The sequence below is a fragment of the Emydura macquarii genome, unplaced genomic scaffold, assembly GCF_026122565.2.
Source record: "Emydura macquarii macquarii isolate MOO-44397 ecotype Brisbane River unplaced genomic scaffold, CSIRO-AGI_Emac_v2 contig_968, whole genome shotgun sequence".
NCBI lineage: Eukaryota > Metazoa > Chordata > Testudines > Chelidae > Emydura > Emydura macquarii.
In genome coordinates this window covers 4,809,678-4,833,505 of record NW_027131105.1, presented here as the reverse complement: position 1 = coordinate 4,833,505, position 23,828 = coordinate 4,809,678, and the positions used below count along the sequence as shown (strand labels likewise).

The 23,828-nt window shown below is 61.6% G+C and overlaps 1 protein-coding gene across 1 annotated transcript in view; it reads right to left on the bottom strand.

Moving 5' to 3' along the window:
• Positions 1-1,952: 1,952 nt before the first annotated feature.
• The window catches only part of SPTBN2 (spectrin beta, non-erythrocytic 2), a 37,682-nt gene continuing 15,806 nt past the window's right edge, over positions 1,953-23,828 (bottom strand). Inside the window, exons 7-35 of the mRNA XM_067543881.1 lie at positions 23,608-23,720; positions 23,189-23,376; positions 21,907-22,024; positions 21,368-21,526; positions 20,794-21,096; positions 20,041-20,194; positions 17,630-18,500; positions 16,949-17,086; positions 15,925-16,681; positions 15,294-15,496; positions 14,688-14,778; positions 14,452-14,598; positions 13,484-13,747; positions 12,873-13,097; positions 11,810-11,899; positions 11,155-11,415; positions 10,563-10,693; positions 9,867-10,071; positions 9,157-9,531; positions 8,454-8,698; positions 7,910-8,048; positions 7,485-7,569; positions 7,016-7,212; positions 6,075-6,223; positions 5,782-5,857; positions 5,285-5,505; positions 4,905-5,078; positions 4,630-4,672; positions 1,953-3,969 (exon numbers count right to left, since the gene is read on the bottom strand). Of these exons, the coding sequence (XP_067399982.1) occupies positions 3,736-3,969; positions 4,630-4,672; positions 4,905-5,078; positions 5,285-5,505; positions 5,782-5,857; positions 6,075-6,223; positions 7,016-7,212; positions 7,485-7,569; positions 7,910-8,048; positions 8,454-8,698; positions 9,157-9,531; positions 9,867-10,071; positions 10,563-10,693; positions 11,155-11,415; positions 11,810-11,899; positions 12,873-13,097; positions 13,484-13,747; positions 14,452-14,598; positions 14,688-14,778; positions 15,294-15,496; positions 15,925-16,681; positions 16,949-17,086; positions 17,630-18,500; positions 20,041-20,194; positions 20,794-21,096; positions 21,368-21,526; positions 21,907-22,024; positions 23,189-23,376; positions 23,608-23,720 (6,356 nt within the window). The 3' untranslated portion in view covers positions 1,953-3,735. The remainder of the gene's footprint in view (positions 3,970-4,629; positions 4,673-4,904; positions 5,079-5,284; positions 5,506-5,781; positions 5,858-6,074; positions 6,224-7,015; positions 7,213-7,484; positions 7,570-7,909; positions 8,049-8,453; positions 8,699-9,156; positions 9,532-9,866; positions 10,072-10,562; positions 10,694-11,154; positions 11,416-11,809; positions 11,900-12,872; positions 13,098-13,483; positions 13,748-14,451; positions 14,599-14,687; positions 14,779-15,293; positions 15,497-15,924; positions 16,682-16,948; positions 17,087-17,629; positions 18,501-20,040; positions 20,195-20,793; positions 21,097-21,367; positions 21,527-21,906; positions 22,025-23,188; positions 23,377-23,607; positions 23,721-23,828) is intronic.

Genomic DNA, 23,828 nt, shown 5'->3' with positions numbered 1-23,828 from the left:
GGAGCAGGGATCTCACCATGGTGCCATGTGTCTGTCTCATGCTGAGGGGACTCCTGGCATATCCCCCATTAGTCACTCTTGTCTCCCTCCTGCCTTGGCCTGACCCCGCTCCCCCCCAGCCCTAGTACTAACCCATGGACAGACTCAGGCAGGGGGGTGTGGGATACTGCTTGTGGCTCACTCAGCCTTAGTTGAGTGGCTGAGTTGGAGGGTGGTAGCTCTGTCCTAGCTCAGCCTTCGGAGCATCTCAACGTCCTGTCCAGGGTTCTTAGGTGGCCTGAGGCTGCGCTATGCCAGTGCCCCCCTTCTCCATGTAATAACCTTCATGTCTCTGTGCATGGGCGCCTAATACAACCTACCCTACAGGCCAAAGGGGTGGAGTCATGCTGGGGTAGAGCTGGGAGAGGAGCCATGGCCCTAACTGCTCCATCTGCTCCTTGGGCCTGTATGTGGGGAGCTGTACTACAACAGGACAAGACCAGCTGCTGTGCCTCTAGCCAGAGCAGTACCTGAGCTGATTCTAAGCTCCTGGCACACGGGTGCCACCTCCCTGCGGTTCCTTCCGATGTAGGTTGGGTGCTTCTGTCTGACTGCAGGCTGGTAGCCCCCTGCAGAGCAGCTGTAAGAGCAGGAGCTGAGCAAGGCCATGACACTAGCACTTCAGCTCTTCCTCTTGGTGTGCTGCCTGCATGATGAGATGTGGCACAGCTGTAGTGGTGTTGGTCCCAGGATTAGAGACAAGCTGGGGGCGGTAATAGCTTCTATTGGACCAACTTCTCCTGGTGAGAGAAGCTTCTGAGCCCATCTTCAGGCTGAAGGAAACTCCTGACTCCTGATGTTCAGTGCAGGCCCATCCTGCCCCAGCAGCACGCAGGAGCCCGTGTCTATGATGGGCTGGTATCTTCTGGCTGGGAAGCTGTGAGATCTGTGCTCCAAGAGTGGCCTGGTGTGGCCTTGTCTAGCCTGGGCCATGGACAAGGGCTGCCCTGCTGCAGCACAGGCTGGGGTTGAAGTGTGGGTTCTGCAGCACCATCACTTGCAGAGAAGAAAGTGATGTGGGTGAGATATGGGGCCAAGTTCCACTGCGAGGTGGGATCACCCTCTTGTGGGTGCCTGTGTGCTTAGGGCTGGCTTGCCCTCTCCCCATGCTGCAGAAACTGGCTTGCAAATGCCCTAGAGCATAGGGGGTTTCTCCCTGCCCTGCAAAGGCTAAAGATGCTGGCTTAGCACCTGAGCCCATGTTGGCAGCTGGGGGCACCTGTAGCCAAGGGGCAGCCTGGGCCAGGAGGGCAGTATGGTGGGTGGGTAAAGCAATCTTCCCCCATGGCAGAGCGGAGTCACCATCTCTCTTCCTCTCCCCTTGAACTTGTCTAGGAGGCTCCTGCAGCTGGGCATCTGGCTGACTGGTTCCTGGGTGCTCAGCCCTGCAGTGGATGCTGTGAGCCGGGAGGGGGTTAACCTGTCTGGGCCTGTCACACCAGCTGCCTCCATGGCCTTGGAAAGCTCAGGATTAACCATGCAATCTCCCACCACAGCAAGGCCTCCTGCTAAAAGCTGCCTTGATAACCGGCTCATGCCTGGCTGAGTAGAAACAAGCCCTTCAGGGCTGAAGCAGAGATTTGCTCTCTGGCTTGCCATAGTGGCAGCCTGGATGGGCCTGGCATTGATGCTGGTGGCTTGGCTGGGGGGGGGCAGTGAGGTGGCTGTGCCAGCACCCTCTTCCCCGTAGCAGACACTGTCTGCCTGAGCAGAACCCGTGCTGCAGGAGGACCTGTTGTCAGTTATTTGCGTTGCCACAGTCCTGGCTGCCGGCTGCACTAGCACTGCAGACATCACAGGGCTGCATGTGTGATGCACCTGCACTAACTGCACCTGCCATGCAGGTCAGCCCCCTGGGAGGCTGTGTGAGCAGCCAGACTCTAGGCCCCATTGCTGCTGGGAAACCAGGCCGCTTGGTCTCTACGCAGACCTTTATTTCAGAGTTTCTGTCAAAAATGAGAACAGATGCCACTGCAAACACATGAATAATGCTTCCCACAAGCACAGAAAGATCATCAGGATGTGCTCCGGGGGTGTCCCAGCCCAGGGGGTGCAAGGAGCGCAGGGGCTGGGAGCCATGGGTCCAAATACAGCAGCGACATCTTGTTTCCAGGTCTCCTGCTGCAGGAAGCAGGCCCACCACCTTCCAGTTCTGCAATCCTGCCACCCCTCGAGCTCCAAGCTGCCTGTCCCCTAGGGCCCCAAAGAGGGAGGAGACTGGGCTCATTTCACAGTCAGAGGGGCAAAGGAGCCACAATGCCCTACCCTGGCAGGCTTTCTTAGACAGAGAGGGTCAGAGGAGGCAGATGACAACCAGTCATAGCAGGAAGGCACAAATCATTTCTGAGCCCCAGAGCAGGAGATAAAGGCAAAGGAAACCAGCCAGGGCTTTGTGGGGGAGGGATGGAACAAGAGAGTAGGTTGGGCAGTGGGGGGTAGGAGGGAATCATTCACTCCAGGACAGCCTATGGGTGACAGGAGAGCCTGTGCGGTCAGGGCAGTGGGAAAATCCACCGTTGAAGTGAGAGTGGATTGTTAGCAGAGACAATTCTGCTCACCAGCATAACTCTCCCTGCCCCCAGGCAACCCTGGCTGGCGGATCCTCCCCAGGGTCCCTGCTGGTGGAGTGGGAGCATTTCTTAGTGAGAGATGCCCCATCTCAATTCAAAGACCCCACACAGCAGGGAGTTTTCCTGTGGACTTTTAGTGGGGCTCAGGGGCCCACTTTGTAACTTCTCCTGAAATCCCCTGCCCTCCCCCATTTGGGGGAGCTCAGCCTGTCTGGGAATCCCATGCCCACCTGGGGCAGCAAAACTGTCAGCGTGAGAAGGGCTGTAAGAGAACTGCCCTGCACAGCTGTGTGCAGCTGGTGGTGCTGCTGCTGTTTGCAAGCAAAAAAACCCCATTCCAAAGCCAGAGCCCAGCCCTGGGAACCTCAGGCCATCCCCATCCTGTCCAGCTCAGCCCAGCTTCTCGGGGCAGTCTGCAAAGCAAGGGGGTGGGGGCCTTACTGGGGTACGGCTGCACCAGGGACCCTGCCACAGGAGCTGCTAACGTAGAGCAGCTGTAGGAAAAGGTTAGGAAAGCGCAATCACAGGAGTCTGTCTTGGGGCAGGCAGGAGAACTGAGATGTGCCCACTCCATGCCAGGGCAGCTCTGGGAGATGGGAAGCAGCAGGGAGAAAAGGTCACGGATCTGAGCGACAGGAGGGAGCAAAGCAAGTCAAACACGCCTCTGGGTGTGCCCCAGCCTCTCAGCCCAAATGCCCCTCCCCACCATGCCTGTCCTGGCAACCTATTGCCCTTCCACCCCCAGCCTGGCAGCCCAGATGCTGTTCCACCCCTGCTCTGGTGCAGATGGCCACAGGGAGGGTCCCCCGAGCCTGGCCTCCTTGGCTGATGCATTCCAGCAGGTCCAGCATGCCCCAGTGTAGGGGTGGGGATTCACTAGGGATTCCCCTGCAGCTCCAGGGGGGGCTGGGTCAAACTGTTACATTAGCACAGCTACCAAGCTAAACTGCTGCATCCCCACCAAGGCCCCTGAGTCCCACTCCCCGTCCCCACCTGCCTGGAGCCCAGCGTCTGTCCCCCGTGCAGAGCCCCTCTTCCCATCCCATGTCCTTCCTTCAGTTCCATGGATGAAATAGCTGGGCAGGGCCCCCCCAGGCAGCCTGACAGCGGCGAGCCCCACAAGCCCCTATTGCTTCTTCTTGAAGAAGCTGAATCTCTTTTCGCGGTCCTTCTCCTTGCCGTCCTTGCTACGCAGGGCCACGGGGCCCTCGGGGGCGCTGTTGGGGGATACGGGTGGCATGCTCATGGCCCGCGTCATGCCCTTGCCGGTGAGTGAGGGTGGGTCCTCTGTGTCCTGCTGGGGTGTCGGGGTGCAGGCCGCTGAGGCATTGATCACCCGCATCCAGGTGCTCATCTCGGCCTAGGGGAGAGAGGGAGCTGTGGGTCGGGACAGGAACTGGAGCTCAGAGTGGGTGGGGCACTGGCTCTGGGGGGAGGCGGGGCACCGTGAGAGGTTGGCAAGGCAGAAGGCAGGACTTTGGGGCACAGAATGGGTCTGGGAGGTGTCAAAGCTCTAGGGAAGGGCCTAGGATTCAGAGCAGATGAAGCCAAGGGACTAGGTGAGGTGAGGTGAGGCAGAGGATGCATGGGACTCAGGGTGGAAGGGGACAGGGCAGGGTGGGCAGGGATATCGGGGGAGGGCTCTAGGGCTGGAATGGGCTGAGGCAGAGGGTCTGGTACACTGTAGAGCCTGGCAGAAGGGCTGGGGTACAGGGGTCTTGTAACTCCAGTCCCTTGGTGACACAAGGAGTCCTGTAACCCAGGTGTTTGGCTGCTGTCCCCAGGTGCATGTGCAGGGAGGAGGGGCTGTGAGGTTAGCCCTCTCTGCCCCCTCCTGACCTTTCCTGCTAGAGGGGGAGAAATTACAGCTTGGCAGGGTTGGATCCCCCCGCGTGCACGCACGGACGCATGCACACAAACCAAGGAGCACTGGGAGGGGCCACGAAGCGCTCAGAGGCCAGTGTGCAGGGCGCCCCCCTGTGGACAGGGTAAGCAGCTCCCTGGTGTGTGAGGGACTCACCTCATCTTTGGCCTGGAATAAATACTCTTTGCCGTCACTCAACCTGCAGAGAGGAAAAACACACGTCATCTCGCCTCCTCACGGCTGGGCCAAACCCTGCCTTGTGCCGTTCTCCATAGCCCATCCTCGCCCCCTGGTCCCTTCCCTCTCAGGCTGACACCATCCCCTCGGCTGCGTTCCTTCCTCCCCACCCTAAGACTGTCCCCTCTGCCCCACCCATGGCCTGCAGGCCCTCCACTGCCTGCCTGGCAGCTCTGCCACACAGGTGCTCCTACCCCAGCTTGAAGACATGCTTGCGTTTCTTGTAGTCCAGTGCTACGTTGCACTGCGCCCCCTGCAGGCTGACGGGCACCTCGCCATGGTAGGGGACACCGTGGCTGGCGTTCTTGGGGTCTTTGTAGAAGCCCAGGCTGCCTTTGTGCAGGACACAGTACACGTTCTGCCAGGACCTGCAGGGGAAGCACAGAGCGTCACAACAGCCGGGGGGGAGGGAAGTGCAGCTGGGCGGGGGGGGCACAGCGCAAGGGGGCAGGGGTGGGACAGAGCCATCAGTGGTGACACCAATATGGCCCTGGACAACATGACGCAGCCCCCCCAGAGCTCCACCTCCAAGGCAGGTTGTCCCCCCAGCCCAGGAAGGGGTGGGGCCTCTCACCTGTTGGCTGCCTTCTTGCCCTGGGCTTCCATCTCCTGCTTGCGGCACAGTGCTCCCTCCATGTGCTCCTGGGCAGTGGGGTCCGGTGACCGGAGCGGCAGAGTGGCCGAGTAGGCAGGCTCGGGGGTCAGTGCTGGCAGCTTGGTGCGGGCCTTGGGCGAGGGGGCCGGGCTGTGCTCATCCGGCCGGGCTCCACTTGCCACCTCCGCCACCGCTGATATCTGGGGCCGGGGACAGACCAGGTGTGACAGAGCGCAGCTCCTGGATTCCTCCTGCCTGCTCTGCCCCACCCACCCAGCTGACCCCCTCTGGATCCCACCCCCCTCTCAGAGCTGGGGAGAGAACCCAGGAGCCCGGGCTGCAGCATAGAGTGGATGGGCCTATGAGCAGCAGAGGCTGGTATCTCCCCTCGCAACCCCCCGCGCCGGGATTGGGCCCCCTGACCCAGCTGCTGTCTGTGGGCCCTGCTGGTGCCAAGGCTGGGGGGGCCGCGTTACCTGGGGGGACTCGGAGTCAGGGTAGATCCCATTCATAGCCGGCAGCTCCAGGGGATGGCTTTGCAGAGCGAGGGTCCTGCAGGGGGAACGACAGCAAGCATTAGGAGCTTGTAGAGACCCACAGGAAGGACCCCCACCAACTGCACTGTCAGGACATACCCCGTCCACTCCCCCATTACTGGGACTTCCCCCCTGCCCCCAGCTTGCACGCCCCATGCTGTCCTCCCCCAAGGCCAGGAACTACCCACCAGCCCCCTACCCGGCTGGTGCTCCAGGCCAGGGCCAGCTCTCACCCGTCTGCGTTGCTCAGTCCTGGCCCCTGCTGGCTGTCAGGGAGCAGAGCTGGCTGCGCCATGACCTCAGGCTCCAGCGTGGGTGGTGTTGGGGGCCGCCTCTTCCTCGCCGCCTCCTCCTCGCGCCGCAGCCGCTCCTTCTCCTCCAACTGGTGGGGAGAGGGGCACACGGAGATGGAGCCAGGGCTGGGCACACAGGCCAGGGGCATGCTTCCACAGACACATTGTAGGGTGTAGGAGGGCAGCTCCATGGGACACCAACCCAGAGGGGCCAGACCAGGGGTCTGGTTCTGATCCATATCAAGATGGGCACCAAGGGGCAGAGCTGGGACCCGCCCCCTGTGCCAACGCATTCCGAACTGCGGTTCTAGTTCTGATCCATCTGGCAAGAGACAGGCCCCAGTGGCAGAGCTGCCCACAACTCGAGGGGATCCGGGGTTCTAGTGCGACTCGTACTGAGAGAGGCCCTGAGGGGCAGAGCTGGGATTGAGTGAAAGGGGAGCGTAGAATTGGGACTGCGGTTCTGATTTGCCTGACAGAGACGGGCCGAAGGAGTAGCACTCAGCTCAGACCTGCTACAAGGCAGGAGTCCAGATCCAGGGTTCTGGTTCTGATCCATTGTACACACTCCACACAGACACACCCACTGGAGGCTCCATTCACCAAGTTTGGTGGGTCTCAGGTCTTAGCTCCAATTGGCGGCCTCTGTGCCAAACTCAGTGCCACCTCTGCCCCATGGCACGGATACTCCCAGGAGACATCCCCCGCCCGGGCCAGGGCTAAGCACTGGGGGCTGTGTGGGTTGGCAGTGTCCCACCAAGGTACACGACAAGGGCCTCAGGACTCCCGGGGCAGAGCTGCAGGGGTGCGTGTGTGGGCAAGCAGCAGCACCCCCACCTCGGGGCACACACCAGAGCCCCTCCCCCCCGGCAGGGCCTCACTGTGGTGAGCTTTTCCAGGGCCAGGAAGCGCTCCTCCCAGGCAGCAGCCAGCTTCTGGAAGCCTTCGTGCCTCTTGATGAGATTCTCCACCTCGTCCACGTTGCCGCCCAGCTCGGCTGAGCGCACGATGGGCTCCTGGCTGGACAGCCAGGCCTCAGCCATGCTGGCGTCGCGCCCGAACATCAGCACCTCCATAACTGCAGAGGGACAGCCCAGATGCGTGGGGCCAGCGCCGGGGACAGGACCCCACAAGTCCAAGTTCCCAAACCCCAGCAACCCACTGGACCCACTCCCCGCATGGTGCTGGAGATAGAACCCAGGAGTCCTGACCCTCAACCCAGTGACCTCCCCGCTGCATCTCTCTCCTGCCACATCAGCTTCAACCTTATCCTTGTGCTGCTGCCCCTTTCCCTCCTTCATGCCCCCCCCCCAAAGAGCCCCTTGACTTCCCTGCCCCTCCCCCACTAACCAATCTGCAGCCAGTCCATCTTCTCCTGCCACCGGTCTCCGATCTCCTTGCGCCGCTCCTGCAGCTGGGACAGCTTCTCTGAAATCTGAGCAGAGGGGCTGGCTCAAGAAAGTGGGGGGCCCTCAGCACCCCCCGGAGGAACCACCACACTTCTGTTAGTCACCTGGTCCCCCCCGCCACGAGAAACCAGGGCCTAGTCAAATGATTGGGAGGTGAGGAATGGATCGCAGTGGGGGACACAAACTGCATGCAGGAGGGGGAGTTTTGGAGGATGCCTGGAGGGAATCCTGAGCTGGGTCCCAGCGTAGGGGTGCAGGGAACCCAAGACATCCAGCCCACACAACACCTGGGGGCAGTGTTGGGGGGACTTTCCGGAGCGGGCAGTGCTGGGGTGCACGGGCACTGGGGGGTGCTGCCTGTCTCACCTTGTCAGAGGCGTAGTGGCTCTTGTCCAGCAGTGTGGTGCCCATGGCCACGCAGGCATTGAAGCTGTCTGTCCGGGCCTCCACCTCAGCCTTGATCCCTTGGTGGTTCTTGATGACCAGGTCGGCCGAGGACACGTCCCTGGGGCAGGAAAAGGACCCTGCAGCATGACTGAGCTGGCAACCCCCCACCCCCCACTGGCCAGCTGAGCCCAATCCATATCCTATAGCCTCCAGACCTGTCCACACTGGGCCATGCTGTTCCAATCCCCTTTGGGCCATGCTGGCTGTGGCGGAGGCCTGGCTAGTCTGTCCTGAGCTATACTGGTCTGTGCTGGGCCATGTCAGTATGAACTGGGATAGACTGGTCTATGCTGAGCCGTTGGTCTGGACGGGGCGGTACTGATTAGTCTGGACTGATAGACTGGTCTGTGCTGAGCCATACCAGTCTGCTAGGCTGGGCTGAGCTGTGCTGGGCTACAGTGATCCACACTGGGCCATGCCAGTCTGGGCTACCCCACTCGGTGCACGGGGGTACCCCATTCACCTGGGCTTCTCCTGGGCATCGATCTGCAGGTGCACCCCATCCATCCACAGCAGCAGGTCTCGCACCATCTTGAAGAAGCGGAACTTGTCCACGGTGTCGAGCAGCAGGTGCCGGCGGCCTTGGCTGCTGCTCAGCAGCTCGGCCCAGGCCTCGCTCACGGCCTGCTCATGGCGCCGGATGTCATCGGCCTTCTCACCCGCGTAGGCCTTCTGCAGCCGCGTCGCGTCCTCCTGCACCTGTTTCACCTGGAGGAGCCGGAGGTCAGAGGGGCCTCCTGCCCTGCCACCCCTCCCACATGGGGGGGGGAAGTGTGTGTGGAGCGGCACACTCCCCCCCACTCCATCCTGACCTGCCCCCTTTCCCTCCTCCAGATCCTGCCCCACACTCTGTGCCCCTGTCCCATCCTACTCTCCTTCCCCTGCCCCAGACCCCCACAGATCTTGCCCCCATTCCACCCTATTCCCCTCCCCAACCCAGATCCTACTCCACAACCCCTCCCTGTCCCATCCTGCTCCCCTCCCCCTGCCACAGATCCCCCCAGATCTGCCCCCATCCCACTCTGCTCCCTTCCCCCACCCCAGATCCTACCCCACAGCCCCTCCCTGTCCCATCCTGCTCCCCTCCCCTACTCCCCACCTCACCCACCACCTTGCCCCCACCCCACTCCCCAACCCCCTGCCCCAGACCCTGCAGTTGGCAGTACCTGTGCACTGAGTGCCTGGATGTCATGCTCATAGGCTGTGTGCATGCGGTGCATGGCCTCAGCTGTGTTCAAGTCACGCCCCACCTCGTCCGGCAGCTGCTTCTGCTTGTGCTGCACCTGGGCCAGCGTCTCGCGGGCATCGTGGTAGAAGCGATGCAGCTCGTAGGAGGCTGCCAGCATCTGGCTGCGAGTGTCGATGAGCTCCAGCAAGTCGGCCCAGGCCTCGTTGAGCCCGTCCTTCCACTCAGCAATGGTGGCGTTCTCCGAGTGCCCGGACGAGATCAGCTCGTCCGCCAGCAGGTTCACGGCGTCCACGCGCTCCTGCCCGATGTTACTGGTGTCACGGGAGAACTCCCGGAACTTGTCCCGCAGCATCTGGGGAGAGAGAGCAATCAGGGAGGCTCATGGGGCCAGGTCTGGGGGAGCAGGAGAGGGGGTTTGGGAGGGGGTCAGGCAGGAGAAGGGGTGGGAGGGACATGGGGGAGGTGATGGGCTCCAGGCGCATGAGGCTGCCCCAGTTGAGCTACCTGGGCTAGTGCTGCCTGAGTCAGACACACTGGGCTACGGCCCCACGCTGCACAGCTACGCCACACTGGGCAGCCAGCAGGGCTCTGGCACCAGCCTGCACAGGAGCCATGGCACCGCCCGGGGCTGCCACCCTGCAGGCCTCAGGCCGGCCTGGCTCTCCCTGCGCTGTCCTAGGCACTCACAGTGACGTGCTCGTAGTCCTGCCCCAGCTCGTGGGAGGCAGCCACCACCTCACGTTCCGAGATCCACTGCTCCAGATCATCCACATCGCGCTTGAGCTGGCAGAGGCGCTGGTGCTCCTGCAGCTTGCCCCGCCGCTCCTCCGCCAGGTCCTTCAGGCTGGCGTACAGCTTGTCCACCTGGCCCTGGCGCAGAGTGATCCGCTCGCTGCGGGGGGAAGAGTCACTTGAGCCACGGGACACAGCCTGACCCTCGCCGGCTGGAAACGGCAGGGCTCCAAGAGCTGGGGAAGCCCCAGGGCTAACGCGCTGCCAAGAGGCTGCGGCTCCTGTGCTGTGGGGGCTGTACTGGAATGGGCCCTGCCCCACTCCGTGGCTGCGTCGAACCGGGCTGTGCCGCTCCAAGCAGGAGGAAAGGAGGCAAGTTGCTAAGGAGAAGAGCACACCTGGACCCTACAATCCCTCCCACCTGGGACAGAGGCTAGGGCCTGGGCACACAGCTGGGACCACGAGGGCTGATGCATGCACTAGCACCATCCGACCGGGCACAGGCCCAGCTGAAGGGGCAACCTGGGCTCGGCGGCGGGAGGGCCGGGGCTTCGGGCTCTCCAACCCATGGGAGGCTGTGGATTCGCTGCCCCCAGGTAGGATGGGGCCATAGGACCTGGTTCTTTGTCCTGGGAGGCAAGGGGGCCTCACCTCTCTGGGTGCTCACTGGCTACCATGTCGCGGCTCTGGTTGGAGAGCTGGTGGATGGTCTGGGCGTAGTCGTCCAGCGCCTGCTCCATCACCAGGTGCTTCTTCACCATGGCCTGGGCAATCAGCTCGTCCTGCAGGTGCCGGACACCAGGCGTCAGAGAGGGATGGAGGACGCGGTGCCACGACGCAGGGGCAAAGGGGGAAGGGGAGCGGGTGCCATAATGCAGGGGCAAAGGGGGGAAGGGCCACTGGCTCTCACAGGAGGGGGATCAGGGTGGAGCAAGACATCCAGGGGCGAGGTGGGCTCTGATCCGCGAACCCAGACTCAGCCATCTCCTGAGATGACATGCAGCTCCGGTGGCCAGCGGGGTGGTGCCCAGTGAGTGAGGGCACCCAGCTCCCATGGGTATCGGGGGGTTAAGGGGCACCCAGAGGCAGAGGGGATGGGGCAGGCTGAGCTCCGTGCCTCTCGCACACCTTTGCCTTCTCTTGAGACATCGTGCACAGCACTTGCGGATAGGGGGGAACCCAGTGGGTGGGGGGGTACACCTGGTTCCCGTGGCTGGGGGGGCTCCCTTCCCTTTGCCCCGACCTTGGCCTTCTCCTGGGACATCATGTGTAGCTCCTGCTCGCCCATCCAGGCCTCGGCTTCGGCCACGTCGAAGTAGAACTGCTGGGCAGCGTGTGCCCGCTCCAGGCGTTGGTGCCGCAGCTCCGCCTGGTGCCCCAGCTCCTGCCAGGCCGCCTGCAGCTCTTCCACCCGCTCCACGGCCCCGCTGCGCGCCAGCCCCGCCCGCCGGCCCAGCAGCTCCTCCACGCGCGGCTCGTGGCCCTGGATCTCCTTCTGCAGGGTCTGGGAGCATAGGCAAGGGGGCTCAGAGTCCAGCCATCACCCTCACCCCCGCTCCTAACCCTTCCTTCCTCCCAGCCCCTCTGACGCAGCCCCAACCTCTGCCCTCAGAGAGCGATTTCAGTAGAGTGTGGGAGCAGAGAGAGGATGGGGGGGGGGGGGTCATGGTATGTCCACCCCCTGACCTCATCACTCTTCTGCCCCGCCCCCCAATTCTCCCCTCCCGCAGCCCCATCCCCTGCCGACCCTCCATCCCTGCTCCTTACATTTTCCCCTTGCCCCCGACCGCCTCTACCCCCGACCTTGTCAACCCCACGGGAGATAGGGAGCACCCCTGGAAGTGAGTGGGGTGAGCAGAGTCCAGCCCCCCCAGCCCTTCCCCCGCCTGGCACCACACCTGGTTCTTCTTTATCAGCAGCTGGACGGTGGGCAGGTCCTTGCCGTGGTCCGTGGAGATGGCCATGGGCATCCGCTCCCTCACCCACAGCTGAAAGCACAATGTGGAGCAGGGTCAGGGGATATGGGGGCTCATGGGGGGCTGCGTGGGGGGTGCACAGGAGGGGACACAGTGGGGGATGCAGGGAGGGTTGCCCGGAGGTACGCCCAGGGTGGGGGATGCTGCATGGGGCACCTTCGACGTTGCAGCCTGAATATCGGGGGAGGGGGGGGAGGAGTTAATGGGATTTCCTCATTTAAAAAAAATTCAAACGGAACCTCCCCTCCCCAGCAAAAGTCCGTCCTGTGGCCCCCTGGCCCCATCCGTGGGTCACCAGCCAGGGTGGGACCCCTAGACACGCTGCACAGAGCCCTGTGCTGACGCTAGAGGGAGTCACCGGCCGGTGCAGCAGGGGATCAGCCACTGAACGGGGATGGAGACACTCGCTTGGCCAGGGAGGCTCTAACTATTTGTTCAACAGCTCTAGGATGCTGGGAGTCAGGACTCCGGGGTTCTACGCCCAGCTCTGGGAGGGCGTGGGGCCCGGAGCAGGGGGGCTGGGTGTCAGGACTCCTGGATTCTACCCCCAGCTCTGGGAGGGCGTGGGGCCTGGCGGGTTGGAGCAGGGGGGCCGGGCTCTGTCTCTGGTTCTGGAAGGGAGTGTGGGGCCGTGCAGCACAGACAAGCCCAAAGATCTAGCACATTATTCTGAAAGGCATGTGGCTCTGTAACTGAGGTTCAGATCTGCCGCATTAGAGACCCAAGGCCTAGTGCCAGCCCGTTAGGGACCCATCATTCAGCCCCAAAACTATCCAGGGGATATAGCAGCCTGCAGGAGAAACCCAGCCCAGATGCCCCCTACCCTGCCCCCTGGCATGGGGACGTGCACTCCTGTATTTCTAGGCTGAGGTCCATGGAGTAAGGTAAGGGGCTGGATCTCATTCCAATCTGTCCTCTCTGGGCCCCCTTTCCCATCCTCCCCCCCCCGGCACTGCCCCCAATCCCTGTGCTGCCTGGGACTCACGATCTCGTCCTCCAGGTCGCGATTGAACTGGTGTTCCTCCTTGGAGGCCAGCAGCTTGCAGCAGCGCTCCTTCAGCGGGCCCCGTAGGTCCAGGAACTTCTCCTCCACCACCCGGAACTTGCCTTCTGCCTCGGCCGTATTGGTGTCCTCCTGGCTCAGGGCCAGAGCCTGCGACTGGATGGCCTCCACCTCCTTCTCTCGCACGTCCATCTGGTTCTCCAGCATCTGAGGGGCAAGGGCAGCATTACAGGCTGGGACCCCGTCCTGACCCCAGCAGAGAGCCCCACCCCAGGGGAGCAGGGAGTCTGGCCCTTCTCCCCACTGGTATAATGCAGCCATGGGTCCCCCTCCTGTGGTCAGGGACGAGGCCAGTCTAGGGCTCTTCAACAAGGTGGCCAATGGAGCGGGTTCCCTCGGCTGGCAGATCATCAAGCCCTTGGGAATGGGAGAACAGGCTCTGGGGCCAGGGTCTGCCCATATCTCACCAGCCTTTGGGACCTGGAATTTTGGGTCTTCTTGGGGCCCCATCATCCTTCACCCCAAGAACCCAGGCTGCCCCCTCCTGGCCTAGGCTTCCCCTCTGTTGCACCCGCCCAGCCCAGCCCCTCCACCTGTTGCTTCTTCAGCAGGATGTTGACACTGGTCAGGTCCTTGCCATAGTCGTCGGACTGGAGCTGGGCCTGCAGCCCGGCCAGCCAGACCTCCAGGGCGGAGCAGCTCTGGGTGAAGAGTTCGGCCCGGTTGGCATCGAAGAGGCACTGGGCCTTGGTCTTGGTGGTGGACTCCAGCTCATCCCAGAGCCGGTGGAGGCTGCCCAGCTTCTCCTTCACCACCAGCTCCAGCTCCGGCTTCTCCGCCATCAGCTGCTGCCCCTCCTGTCAGAGACCCAGAGCGCCGTTTAGCGGGATGAGGCCTTGCGTGGGCTTCAGGGTCTTTGGGCCCCAGCAGCCTGGCCAGGCCCAAGTGAAGGCCAAGTTACTACGTGCCCTGCCTCCTGGAGTCATGTGATCACAGTCACACCTGAGTCTACAGAGACCCTGAGACCTGCCCCATTCATCTCAGTGGGGCATTAACACCAGCACCACTGCTCCAGAGCCTGGCCAGCCCTATCCCAGCAGGGGGGCTGAGTGTGGGGCAGGAGGAGCAGAGTTCAGTGGGCCCAGCTACTCTGCTCAGAGCCCCGACTAGATGGACAAGTACTGGAGGCCCTACTGACACCCCAGCATCCCTGGGAACAGAAAGGGGAGGGTCCATGGGTGACAGAGTCCATGGCAAGGGGTGGGACTGTGGGTGCAGGGCCATGGTCTCAGGGCGAGGCCTTGGAGAGGGTGGCAGAGTGATGGGGCAGGTCCATGGCGTCAGGCTGTGGCCATGGAGGTGGGTCCATGATGCTGTTCAATGGCTCGCAGCCCCCCCACTGTCCCAGCACCTTTGGAGCCAGGGCCATGGTGTTGGGGTGCAGCCATGGGGGAGGGCACAGCAGGCCTGGGTGAAATCCCCAGTTCGCCATACTCCAGCTGTGGGCATGCCCCCCTCCTGCCGGAGTGGAGCCCCCTGGCTGAGGCCCTGCCTCCCCCACCTTCTCGATCTTGTCCAGCCAGTCCTTGTTGGAAGCCAGCTCGGCTGTGAAGGCTTGGTGCTTCTGCCACTTGGTGTGCAGGTTGCGGGCCTCGTCGTACGACATGTCCTGGGCTGTCAGCATCTTCTCGTTGATCCACAGGGTGAGCTGGTGGGGAGGCGGAGGAGAGAGTGAGGACCCCCAGACCCATGGAGCCCTGGGCCGCCACCCCCGCATTCCCCGCTCCCCACCCTCACCTCCTGGCAGTCCTGCAGGAAGTGCTGCAACTCCCGGTTATCCCGCAGTCGCCGTAGCAGCTCGTTGGCAGCCTCCCGATTCCGCTTGTGCCTGGGGAGGGAAAGCAGAGGCTCATGGGACACTCAGTTGCAGGGTGAGATGGGGCCTGCCCTCTGTATGTCATAGCGCCAGCACTGCCTTGGCTGGCGAGGACTCCCCACTCCCTCGGGCACTAGCAACTTGTGCTCTCTGAGCAGGGCGAGCTGAGATCTATCTCCCAGGCTGCTTTGTCCTCCTAGGGCAGGTTGGCCTGGGTCTGGCCAAAGGACGAGCTCCTAGCTCATCACACTCATTAGTCTCCCTGTTTAATGCCAGGGGGAAGGGACCCATCCTCAGTCACACAGTAAGGTATTGCCAGAACCAGGGGTAGAATCCAGGAGTCCTGAACCTCAGCCCCCCAGCCCCTCACTGCCCTCCCAGAGCTGGGGATAGAACCCAGCAGTCCTGATTCCCAGCCCTCCCTGCTCTAACCAACTAGACCCCACCCCTTCCTAGATCAGGGATAGAACCCAGACAGCGATGACACAACGGTGGTTCCCAGAAACCCTTGGGGGCTGGGCTCTCACCTGCCATCGATGGAGTCGACCTTCTCCTGCACTTTGTCTGCATGGATGCTGTTGCCCACAATCAGTTTCCGGCCGGCGTCCATCAGCCCCTTGATCTTCTCCCCGTTGGCCTCCATGGTGGTCATGAAATCTTCATGCTTCTTAATGGAGGCCTCTGCCCCTTGCAGGGTGCCAGGCATCTCAGTGTGGGACAGCACATACTCCTGCAGGGGCGAGCCGCACACAGGCATGGCCCTAGGCACCACGTGGCCCATGTCCCATGCCCCTGCCCTGAGTGAGATGGAGACCCCGAGCGAGGAAACGTGGGGCTAGTGGAATGGAGAGGTACTGGCGCTGCTGGGCATCCCTGGGGGACTGAGGCAGTGATTGGGATCTGGGGAGGGAGCCTTGGGCAGCAGGAACGGTGGGGATGTAGGGATCCAGGAGACTGATCAGGTGTGGGGGAGAATACTGGGCTGGATGGGCCCATAGGGCTGATTGGGGAGCAGGGAGGAGGAGATTCTGGGCTGGAATGGGCCATGGGGCTGATCCAAGCCAGGAAAGGGGGTGGCACAGTGGGCAGCATGGGCCCATCCCAGCTCCAGCACAGGAATTTGCCTCCCCCCAGGCGTGCCGGCCACCCCAGCCTCACCTGGTTGCTGAGCACGCCCTCCACCTGCTTGGTGTCCCGCAGGAAGAGCTGGAAGCCACAGGCCTGGGACAGCAGGTGGTGTCTGTTCTCCCACATCTGGCCCAGCTCCTTCCAGCCTGTGTCCAGGGCCTGCAGGCGCTGCTGCAGGAACATGTACTGGGCATCAGTCTGCCCCTGGGTCACCTCCTGGCCCATGGCCCGCATGCTTTGGCAGTCATCCTCGTAGTGCTCGATCTCGTTACGGATGCTCTCGTGCTGGCTCAGCAGCTGCTCGGCCTCGGCCAAGGTGGTCGGCACGTCCTCAGAGGCCACAGCCGTCTGTGTCCGGGACAGCCAAGCCTGGAAGTCGTCCAGGTCGCGCAGGAAGCCCTGCAGCTTGCTGGCCTCACCCAGCGACTCCTCGCGCCGCCGCATGGTCTCACGCAGCTCGGCCCACACAGCCTTGATGTCCGCGAGGTGGTCCAGGATGGGTGCCTCCTGGCCTGGGTGCTCGGACGCCAGCGTGGCCGCCTCCCCCTGCAGGTCCAACACCTTGCCCTGGATGGCCTCCAGGTCCCGTTCCATGCCTGTCAGCTTCCTCTGCAGTGCCATGACGCCTGCCAGGTCATTGCCCAGCTCCTGCGTCGACTCAATCACCTTGGTCTTCTCCCTCATCCAGGACTTAGTCTCGTTGCACTCCAGGTAGTAGTTCTGGATGTTCAGAGCCGAGGTCAGCGCGGCCTTCTTCTGCTCAGCCAGGCTGCGGAACTGCTCCCACCTGGAGAATGGGACAGGGAGGTAGGCACAGAGCCCACTGACCACCCTGGAGCCACCGAGCCCACATTGGCACTACTCCCCAGAGCCCCGAAGCCTGTCGTTGGATGCAGAGCCCCATAGAGTCCTCCTCATCCCCTGGGTCACTCAGCACCACGCACACACCCCGCGCCCCTTCCAGCGCCGAGCAGCTTGCTCTCCCCGCCTGCTGCCAAGCCACCTGCCCTCCTCATCTCCCCCAGCACCGAGTCGCCTGCCCGCCTGCTCGCACCTGGTGTTGAGCTGCTCCTGCGTGGCCTGGATGCTCTCTTTGTTGCGGTGGTCGGTGCTCAGCAGCTGCACAGCGATCTGGTTGACGGCCGCGATGCGCAAAGCCAGGTTATTCATCTCAGGCTCCAGTGTCTCAAACCTGCAGGCCCAGAGATATAGGCTCAGCCAACAATGTACTCAACCCCCCCAGCCCCTTCTTGCCACAAGGAGCCAACACCTCCTGCTTCCCCTAGCACAGCCCCAGCTGTTGCTGAGCACGCATCTGCCCCAGTGCATGCTGGGAAAATCCAGGCTGCTCTCCCCCAAGTGCCTCATCATGGATATAGCAGCTGGAGCAGCATGGGAGAGCAATGCATTCTGGGAGGGAAGGGGAGGAGGGATCAGCTATGCCAGTTCCATTGACCCCATTAGGGGCTCCGTCCCCACCAACACCCTAGTTCCAGGGAGAGGCCACTGACAGGCTATAAGGGGCTGCCTGAGCGTATGTGCACCAGTGCATGCTGGGAAAATCCAGGCTGCTCTCCAATGGTGCCTAAGTAGGGACAGACAGAGCAGCACAAAGGGGGGAGCAATGCATTCTGGGATGTTCTACCGCACAGACAGCTGGCTGCAAGAGGCAGTGGTTGTGGGCCTGACAAGGCTGGGCCAGGTGGTGCATGCGGGCCTGGTCAGCCCCACTCACCTCTGCTGCACCACCTCCAGGTCCTCCAGCTTCTCGGGGATCTCCATGGCATGCAGCCACTGCTCCTTCTCGCCAATCCACAGCCCACAGGCATCAGCCTCGCTGAACATCTTGTAGAGGTTGAGAGCGTCCTGCAGGTCCTGCTTGCGGCGCTCGGACAGGGCGGCCAGCTCCTGGTAGCGCTGTTCCACAACAGGCAGGCGCACGGCCACCTCGGGGGCATGGGCAAAGGCGGGCGGCAGACCCCGGGCCTGCTCATGCAGCGCAGCGATGGCGGGCCGGTGGTTCTGGATCTCCTCTTCCACGTCCTTGTGCTTCTTGACCAGGCTCTGGGTAGAGTACTCGTCATGGCCCACTTCCGGGCTGGACACCAGCCGCAGGGTGTCCATGAGCCAGGCCTCCACGTCGTCGGCATCAGCCTGGAACTGGTAGAGGCTGGAGGCTTCGTGCAGGCGCTTCTCCCGTTCACCCGCCAGCGCCTCCAGGTGTTGCCATTGCTCCTCGATCTCCCGGATGCGCTCGGCAACCTCGCGGGCCCCGAAGTGGCCCTCGCGCACCAGGCTGTGGCCCTGGGCCATGGTGTGTTGCAGGGGCCCATAGCGGCCACTCATCTCATCGCGGAAGGCATTGTGCTTGCTGATCAGGCGCAGCACGCTAGTCAGGTCCTTGCCGAAATCGTCCGACGACAGAATCTGCTCCTGCTCCCGCATCCAGGCCTCCTCCTCGCCCATGTCCCAGAAGAACTTCCACAGGCGCCGTGACTCCTCCAGCTTGGCCCGGCGCTTGCCCGCCAGCTCTACCAGCTCCTGGTAGCACAGTTCTAGCATGCTCACCCTCTCCTGCACCAGCTGGGGGTCACATGGCTTGTATCCTGTGGGGGGATGTGGACGTTGGAGCCCACAGGTTGGTTTTAAGGTAAAGGGTAAGAACAGCATTGCAGACACTCAAGAGACCTATCGGCATAGACCTATACAAATAGTGTAAGCCATTATTATGAGCATAAGGCCTAAAATCCTGCACAAGAGTAGTTGCTTAGCAGGTTAGCGTAGGTAAGTATACCAACAGTGACCTTAAGGCACAGGATGGCAGAAGATTTTGTTTTGCTTGTTTTATAATAATCACAGGGGTTGAAAACTGCTGACAGGTAACCGCAAGAAGGCAGTTTGTACCAAGTTAGGGTGTTTCTGGAGGGAAACATCAGTAAATGCATAACCGCAGGTAACCACAGTAATGTAACTGATGTGTATGCTAATAAGTTTGAACTAATGAATATACTAACCTATAGGATAAGGAGACCCCAACATTACGAGGATGAGGAAGTCATGATAGTAAAAGAGGGCGGAGCTACTCATACATCTGCACCAAGAACTTCAAGGGCTATAAAACATCTGGTCTTCGGCAGAGCCATTGGAGTTCTCCATTGGCATGCCAGAGTCAGATTAGGATCGGTCTTGACTTCCGGAGCTCTCCCGCAGGATACAGTGAGTAGACACATGTACTGGTGCAGGACACGTATCTCACTTTACTTGTTTGGATAGTTCTATTGACTGGACTGATCATTGTGATAATAAAACTGCTACAATTACCAAAGGTCTCCCTGAGTGCAAGTCTTGTTGCTACTGCCATGCCCCATGGGGTTCCTAATCAAATAATACTTCTAGGGATACTGGGCCTGATGTCAGGACAAGAACCTATCAAATTACAGAGTGCTAATTGGGGGAAATGAAGAGATAATCAATAGATACGGCAACAACACGGGATCCCTGCTTACAGCCCCCCCTTCCCTGCCACCAGCCCCACAGAGAGAGCCACAGGGCTCCTGACCCTTGGATGCTGGAGGTAACAGGGGGCCAAGGTGACTGGCACTGGTGCCCACGAGGGTGGAGAGACACATGGGGAGCCCACAGGGAGCAATAGGGGAGGGAAGGCCCTTTTGCTGAGGGCTAGGCACAGAGCAGGGCTCACACCCAGCCAGGGAAGCAGAGGGGTGAGAGGCTGGTAGGGTGACTTCAGATGTGGCATACCCAGCCTCGGCTGTGGACCCCCTCCCAGAACCCCTGACACCCACTGGGCTCCAAGCTGCTCTCTTGAGGGCTGGTATGTGGAGGCTGGAGCGTGGTGGGGACTGGGACACGGAGGCACAAGCGTGGAATGGGCTGGGACATGGCACGTGTAGGGACATGGTGGGCCTGGGGCAGGGCAGGGACATGATGAGGGCTGGAATGTGGGAGCTGGGGCATGGTGGGGACTGAGACACGGAGGCCCAATCATGGAATGGGCTGGGACATGGCTGGGGCAGGCATGAAGTGGGGCCTGGGATGCGGTGAAGCTGTGTGTGATAGGGCTGAGTGTGGCTGGAATGTGGAGGGTGGAGTGGCGTGGGCCAGCCGTGCTGTGGGTGGAGCAGTTACCTTCTCCAGGGATGGCGAACCTCTGCGCAGCAGTGCCGACTGCCTTGATGCGCTCGGCCTGCACAGCGATGTCAGCCTCTACCAGGGCATGGATCTGCAGCAGATCGTCCACGCCGTGCAGATGCTTCCCGAAGTCCTGGGACTGCAGGCGGCCCTGCAGAGAGACGGGCAGCTGCTGACGGCACGGGGAGCCCACACGTCTCCCTCCCATCCACCAGCCCGGCCCACACTTGGGCCCTGCCCGGGGATGGGCACAGCCACAGACAGAGCCAGGCACCCGCCACACTCCACCCCAGCCAAGGGAGGAGACACAGCAGCAAGCTGCACTGGGGCATCTGGTCACAGTCCAAGCTCCCTGCCTGCTGTGCACAGGACACAGCCCTCAGGGCATCTGAACTCCCCTCTGCTCCGCGGCACCCACATCCCACTGCTCCCTCCCCCCTATTGCAGGCATTCGAAGCCATCTGCCCCACTGACCCCTGTGCACCCCAGACCTTCTGGGGTGTCTGAGCTGGCAGTGCCCCAACTTTACCCCTGCATACCCCTTATCCTTTCCAAGAGGAAGGCCAGCCTGCCACTCCACCTCCCGCTGCTAGAGTTCCTGGGGATGGGCGTACTGCCTGCAGCAACAGATGGGGCTGGCAGAGAGCAACACCTGGGGCACCTACCCCAGACAGCTGGGCCCTCTGGTAATGGCAGATGGTGGCAGCCCCAGCTGGGGCAGGCTGCTCCCATCCCCACTGACCCCCGTACCTTCATCTCCTCCATCCAGTCCATGAGGTAGGCTAGGTCCTGGAACATCTTCTGCAGGTCCAGATTGAGAAGCAGGCGCTCCCGGCGGGAGGCCACCAGCTCCCGCAGATAGTCCCAGAGCCGCACCACGTTGTTCTTGCGGGCCAGCACACGCTTGATGTCATGGTAACGCTCCGCCTCCAGCTCGGTGGCCACAGCGTTCACGGCCTGCACACGCTCACTGTAGGCCACAATGTCTGTCTCAATGGCCTCGTGCTTCCGCACCGCTGCTTCCACCGCCGAGATATCCACGCCAAAGTTATCCTGAGTGGGAGGGCAGGCGTCATGCTTGGGTAGGGCAGCCCGAGAGGTCCCGACATAGCTCCTCCCACCCACAGGCCATGGAGCCAGCCTGCACCTGGAGACACAGTGTGATCTACTGGAGAGAGCATTGGGCTGGGAGCCAGGACTCCCGGCTCTATCCCCAGCTCTGGGAGGGAAGAGGGGTCTAGTGCATGGGGTTGGGCTGGGAGTCAGGAGTCCTGGGCTCTATTCACACTGCTCAAGGGGGTCCCGTTGCTAGGCTGGGACTCACCTGGGACACCAGGCGCTGGTTTTCACTCAGCCATGTCTCCCGCATGGCTGCCTTGCGGTCAAACCGTGCTGCCAGCTGTTCCAGCTTTTCCTGACGGATTAGCTCATTGCGCAGCGCCAGCTCCCGCTCATGCTCTGCCTTCTCCAGCCGTTCCCAGGCCTGCAGGGGGAGCGGGCGTTAATTACAGTAGGGGATCCACATCTAATGCAGGCCAATAATTAATGACAGCACCAATGACCATCTGTCAGGGATCCCTCGCCTGGTGCTGAGATGCAGCCACCTCTGGGGTGGGATGTGGGGGCTGTTTGTACAGGGATCCCTTGCCCGGCGCTGAGATGCAGCCACCTCTGGGGCGGGGGCTGTTTGTACAGGGATCCCTCGCCCAGTGCTGAGATGTTTTCTGTCACATCTGAAAAATATCACCTCCAGCAGCAGAGCCCCCCAGCACTGCACTGGGGCACTGGGGCCAGCACGGGCTGCAAGGGGAAAGCGCCCCCTCCTGTGCCTTTGCCCTAAGGTTTGCGCCCCTGCTGCCTCACCTTGTTGATATCGGAGATGAGCTTGCCCTCGCGCGGTGTGTACACCTTCTGATTGTTGGCACGCATCTTGCTCTGGATGGTGAAGAGCAGCACCTCCAAGTTCCCTTTCTCCGTGAACCTGAGGGGGCGGTAGGGTAAAGGGTGAGACAGATGCCTGGGGGGATGGTCACAGAGCCTGGGAACAGGAGCAGGGGCCGGTCAGACAGAGCCCAGGGGGCATGGGCAGCAGGACATGAACCCAGAACACACATCCACATCCCTTCCCTGCCTGCGGCTCTCTTCAATCTGCCGCCAGGGGGTGCTCATGTCATGCCAGAGGCTCTCCAGTCAGGAGACGGACTCCAAGACTTATGGAAGTCGAGACGTCTAGTCCAGTCCCCTGCGCTCCAGCCAGGACTAAGTAATAACTAGGCCATTCCTGACGGGTGTGTGTCTAACCTGCTCTTAAAAACCTCCAGAACCTCCAACGCAGATTCCACAGCCTCCCTGGGCCACTAATTCCAGTGCTGTACCACCCTGACAGGAAGCTTTTCCTAATGTCCAACCTAAACCACCCTTGCTGCTTGTCCTATCCTCAGAGGTTAATGACAATGACTTTTCACCCTCCTCTTTGTAACAACTGTTCTCATGTCCCCCCTCAGAGGGAGAACCCACACACGCTGCCCTCAACCCAGCCCCATTCTTTTCCTCAACCTCCCCAGACAGGCTGGAGACCCCCAGATGCTTTAGTCCCCCTGTGGCCTGGGAGGGAACCTGAGCCAGCCAGTCCGCCCAGCCTGGGGTTGGAGGGGAGCCAGCGTTCCCTAGAGGGGCAAGGCGCCAGGTCCCATTCCCCACCCCCTTGAGCCATCCAACGGGCAGTGGGGCTGGTGCCAAGATTGGGAAGAGATGAGTTCATTGAAGATCCCTCCCCCACGGCTCGAATGGGGTAGACTCGCTGGTCACACACAGCATGGCTCTCTTGCACTTAGGAGGGCAGTGCAGACGGTGTAGGTAGCTGGACCTGATGCGAGCGCTCTTCCCATATGTGTAGGTGGCAGCTGAGTAACCAGCTTAGCCAGGCTGCCTGTAGCCAGGCATCCCCGAGTGCACTGCACCATGGCCAAAACACCCACAATCCTCTGCTCACGCCAGAGCTGGGGTGGGAGAGGAGAGCAGCAGAGATTCTCGCAGCATGCACCAGGCCAGGACTGAATGTAGTCACAGGGGTTCCCAGTGTTAGCTGTGCCAGGACTGCCACGTGGTGCCCCAGGGTCGACTAAGAGGTGGGTACGGGACTCACTTGGGGGGCTTCTCGACAGTGCGGTAAGTGTTGAAAGCCTGCAGCTGGTTCTGCACCCCGCTCAGGGAGTTGGCCAGTTTACGGTCATTGAGGGTCAGGATGGTCTGCTCGATCCACTGCAGCAGGTCAGAAGCCAGCGTCTCGTACTTCTCGATCAGCTTGTCAGCCTCAATGGCATAGTCCAGCACCTGGCGGGGAGGGGTCAACACCATCAGGCCAGCATGGGTCAAGGCTGCTGGCTGACCCATCAACTCTCTCGCCCACTCTATTTATCTAATCAACTCATCCTCCCAATCCATTCATCTAATCCATCCTTTCTTCAGCTCCATCCAACCCAATCCACCCACCCTTCCAACCCACCACCCAGTGCACCCCATGCAGCAACAGCACCCCCCACACCCTGTTTCTGCCCTTGGTACCTTCCCAATGCGCTTTCCCTCCACAGCCAGGGCTTTCATTTTGGAGAAGTAATGGTAGTAGGTGGCCACATATGTGATAATGGACTTCTCATCTGGCTGATCCACATTGACATCTGGGGAGCGAGAGCATGAGTGTCAGTGAAAGAGCCCCATCTCCCATTGCCTCCCCACTGGGGAGCAGAGGCTCAGGGGAGAGAGGGCACATCAGCACCAGGAACTTC